Source organism: Mandrillus leucophaeus, unplaced genomic scaffold (genome assembly GCF_000951045.1).
Source record: "Mandrillus leucophaeus isolate KB7577 unplaced genomic scaffold, Mleu.le_1.0 Scaffold78, whole genome shotgun sequence".
Lineage (NCBI taxonomy): Eukaryota > Metazoa > Chordata > Mammalia > Primates > Cercopithecidae > Mandrillus > Mandrillus leucophaeus.
The window spans coordinates 777,554-780,912 of NW_012108474.1; the positions used below are offsets into that span (position 1 = coordinate 777,554).

The window sequence follows — 3,359 nt, forward strand, 5'->3', positions numbered from 1 at the left end:
CCGGCTGGCCCCACCGAGGGTCTGGTTCCTCTGCGGGGCATGTCCTGGGTTCCCAAAGCCCAGCCGTGGTTCCCGAGCCCAGCGCCGGGTGTCGGAGAACGAGGGTGGGATGCTGGATGGAGGCCGGCCGGGTCGGGGGGAGGGCAGGGGCCCTCGCCTCTTGAGGATCCCAGGTCCAAAGCCCGGACTCTCCAAAGATTTGGAAAACTTTACAAAACCAAGTGGAGTCAAGCGGATAGGCTCAGCCAGTACTCCACTGTCTGCAGATCCTTGGATCCAGGGGCTTTGACGACTGAGAAGCCTAGTTTCTTGATTCTAGCCAGAGCGCAGAAGCTGGGACGGGCCGTGGGACAGAGGGGGCGCGCTGAGCCTACACCCTCATGCGGCTGGCCCGGCCTTGGTCCCTAGACCCGGAACCCGCTGGTGGCCGTATATTACACCAACCGTGCCCTGTGCTACCTGAAGATGCAGCAGCACGAGCAGGCCCTGGCCGACTGCCGGCGCGCCCTGGAACTGGACGGGCAGTCTGTGAAGGCGCACTTCTTCCTGGGGCAGTGCCAGCTGGAGATGGAGAGCTATGATGAGGCCATCGCCAATCTGCAGCGAGGTTGGCTGACAAGCTGCCCGGTTGTGGGGCCCCTGGGGCCAGGCGGGTGGACTGGCCAGAGAGTGACCTGAAGCCCCCGTTCCCCAGCTTACAGCCTGGCCAAGGAGCAGAGGCTGAACTTCGGGGACGACATTCCCAGTGCTCTTCGAATCGCGAAGAAGAAGCGCTGGAATAGCATCGAGGAGCGGCGCATCCACCAGGAGAGCGAGCTGCACTCCTACCTCTCCAGGCTCATTGCCGCGGAGCGTGAGAGGTGGGACCCTCACCCTAGGTCGCCCTGTCTTGGGATAATTCTGAATCAGCAACTACCAACATGAGCGTTTATTGAAGGTTTTACTGGCGAGCAGAAAACGTGGGGAAGAAGCATGAATGTTAGCCTTGAGGTTGGGGTGTGGTCAGACATCTGGCCAGGTCCATCTCTTACTGGCGCCTGGTCAACCCCCAGGGAGCTGGAAGAGTGCCAGCGGAACCACGAGGGTGATGAGGACGACAGCCACGTCCGGGCCCAGCAGGCCTGCATCGAGGCTAAGCATGTGAGGGTGCCCCCCTCCCACATGTGGGTCTGTGTGTGTGCACCTGGCGTGGGAGCGTCCCCGCCTTGTGTTGGGTCTGTGCCCCATGGAGGAGGGAGGTGGGGTGTCCCGCACAAGTGCAGTGCTCAACTCTTCACAGGACAAGTACATGGCAGACATGGACGAGCTCTTCTCTCAGGTGGACGAGAAGAGGAAGGTGAGTGTCTGTCACGTGCTGCGGTGGGTGGCAGGTGCTGGAGCAGTGCCCCTTCCCAGCCTCTGACCGTGTGCCCCTGTGCCACAGAAGCGTGACATCCCCGACTACCTGTGTGGTAAGATCAGCTTTGAGCTGATGCGGGAGCCATGCATCACGCCCAGTGGTATCACCTACGACCGCAAGGACATTGAGGAGCACCTGCAGGTGAGGCTGCGGCTGGGGGAGCAGGGCCAGCAGCATGGTCCTGGGCCCACTGACTGCCCTCTGCCCTTCTTGTCACTGCAGCGCGTGGGTCATTTTGACCCCGTGACCCGGAGCCCCCTGACCCAGGAACAGCTCATCCCCAACCTGGCCATGAAGGAGGTTATCGACGCATTCATCTCTGAGAATGGCTGGGTGGAGGACTACTGAGATTCCTCGCCCTGCCCAGCATCCCGGTCCAGGAGAGCCCTGGGCGGAAGCCTTCCACCCCTGTACATAGTCTGTGTTGCTGGCCACCCTGGCCCCTTCCAAGTTCTGCTGTTGGGCTCTCTCTGGACTATCCCCCTCTCAGCATAGCTCTTGCTGGGCCGTGATTGTCCCCTTTGTGGGCTAGAAAAGCCGGTGAGGGTGGGCTGGGCTGAAGCCACTGCCGCCACTGTCTGTGTAATAAAATCCGTGAGCACGAGGTAGGACGTGCTGGTGTGTGGCAGGCATGCCTGCCAGCTGCTTTGGCTAGCCGAGGAAGGTGGAGATGAAGACACTGGTGTCAAGGTTGAGTGTGGCATGCCACCAGCGGTCAGGGAAGTACAGCACCTGGTGGAGAAAAGGGGTGCAGCACAGACTAGCTGGGGGCCTCTGGCCTGGCCTGGCCCTCTCCTGCCAGCCACTGACCTCACCAGCCTGGATGGTACACTCCAGGGGCCGTGCAGACGGTGGCAGGGTTGGATATGTGTCCCGGAGCCAGGCCAGCGTGGTCTTGTTGGGGTGGAACTCTGGTGTCTTCTCAGGTGGGTAGAGGAACCAGCGCTGGGGGCAGGAGCAGCAGTGTCACCCTTGCCCGTTTTGGTCACCGAGCCCCAAGGCTCAACCCCAACCCTGTGCTGACCTTACGGCCGTAGATCACCTCCGAGTACCCGGGCCCATGCCAGTGGAAGGGCACCCCCGAGCCAGCTCCTGTGGAGTTATGAGCACCTGGTGACCAAGCCATTTTGTACCCACCCTCAGAAGCCTCACTCCTCCCCAGTCCCGAGCAGCGTTCACCTGCGATTCCAAAGCTGTAAGCTGGAGCGGTTCCCAGCAGGCCAAATGGGGGTGGGGAGTAGTGCCGAAAGAGAGAGGCCCACTCGGTGAAGTTGTTGTCCCCGAAGAAGTACAAGGTGTCTGCCAGTAGAGACGGTGGGGGCAGGGATCCTGGCACCTGGAAACCCCAGGCGTCCCCACCCCCTACCGCCACCTAGGGCTGACTCACCATTGCCCAGGGAGGTGGGGTCCTGGGGGTGCAGCAGCTGCTCCACATACTCCTGGAACGGCAAGTCCACTGCAGGAGAGAGACGGGTCAGGACCGGCTGGTCCAGCCGTCCCGGTGCTGGCACACGGGCGGGCGCAGGGGCGGGGCCGCTCACCTTTCTGGTAGGAGTAGGTGTTGGCGGTGCTCAGGCGGACCACTCTGTCCCCAAACGAGGCCAGCAGCCTTTCGCGGGAGCACAGGGCCCGGAACCTCTGCGGGGGCGGGGAGGGGGCTTAGTGGCCGGACCCAGCAGGGGCAAGAGTGGCCGGGGACGGGCGCGCGCTCACCGAGTTGTCCGTGAGTCCCTGCAGGATAACGGGCCTGACGAAGGCGTACCTGGAAAGAAGTGCAGGGTCGCGGCCAGGTCCGACCGTCACCCTCGCCGCCCCCGCCCCACACGCGCGCGCGAGATCAGGGAAGGCGGCCTTGGGCGGTCCGGGCAGACGGGCGTGTGAACAGAGCCCGACCTCCGCGATCAAGGAAGCACGTACTGCTGCACGAACTCGGCGTAGGTGAGGTCGGCCCGACGCTCCA

The 3,359-nt window shown here is 63.1% G+C and overlaps 2 protein-coding genes across 3 annotated transcripts in view; one reads left to right on the forward strand and one right to left on the reverse strand.

Annotated features, from left to right (window-relative positions):
- On the forward strand, nt 1–2,003 carry STUB1 (STIP1 homology and U-box containing protein 1, E3 ubiquitin protein ligase). 2 transcript variants are annotated; one of them, XM_011966901.1, is made up of 6 exons: nt 1–607; nt 695–860; nt 1,053–1,140; nt 1,280–1,336; nt 1,424–1,540; nt 1,622–2,003. In XM_011966901.1, the coding sequence occupies exons 1-6, from the start codon at nt 466–468 to the stop codon at nt 1,745–1,747; spliced, it is 696 nt and encodes a 231-aa protein (XP_011822291.1). In that variant the 5' UTR covers nt 1–465; the 3' UTR covers nt 1,748–2,003. The 2 variants fall into 2 exon arrangements, with proteins under 2 accessions (XP_011822291.1, XP_011822290.1); XM_011966900.1 differs by having other exon boundaries at nt 1,424–2,003.
- The window catches only part of JMJD8 (jumonji domain containing 8), a 2,959-nt gene continuing 523 nt past the window's right edge, over nt 924–3,359 (reverse strand). Inside the window, exons 2-9 of the mRNA XM_011967016.1 lie at nt 3,317–3,359; nt 3,113–3,161; nt 2,941–3,037; nt 2,787–2,855; nt 2,579–2,698; nt 2,424–2,491; nt 2,210–2,344; nt 924–2,131 (exon numbers count right to left, since the gene is read on the reverse strand). Coding sequence (XP_011822406.1) covers nt 2,051–2,131; nt 2,210–2,344; nt 2,424–2,491; nt 2,579–2,698; nt 2,787–2,855; nt 2,941–3,037; nt 3,113–3,161; nt 3,317–3,359 — 662 coding nt within the window. The 3' untranslated portion in view covers nt 924–2,050. The remainder of the gene's footprint in view (nt 2,132–2,209; nt 2,345–2,423; nt 2,492–2,578; nt 2,699–2,786; nt 2,856–2,940; nt 3,038–3,112; nt 3,162–3,316) is intronic.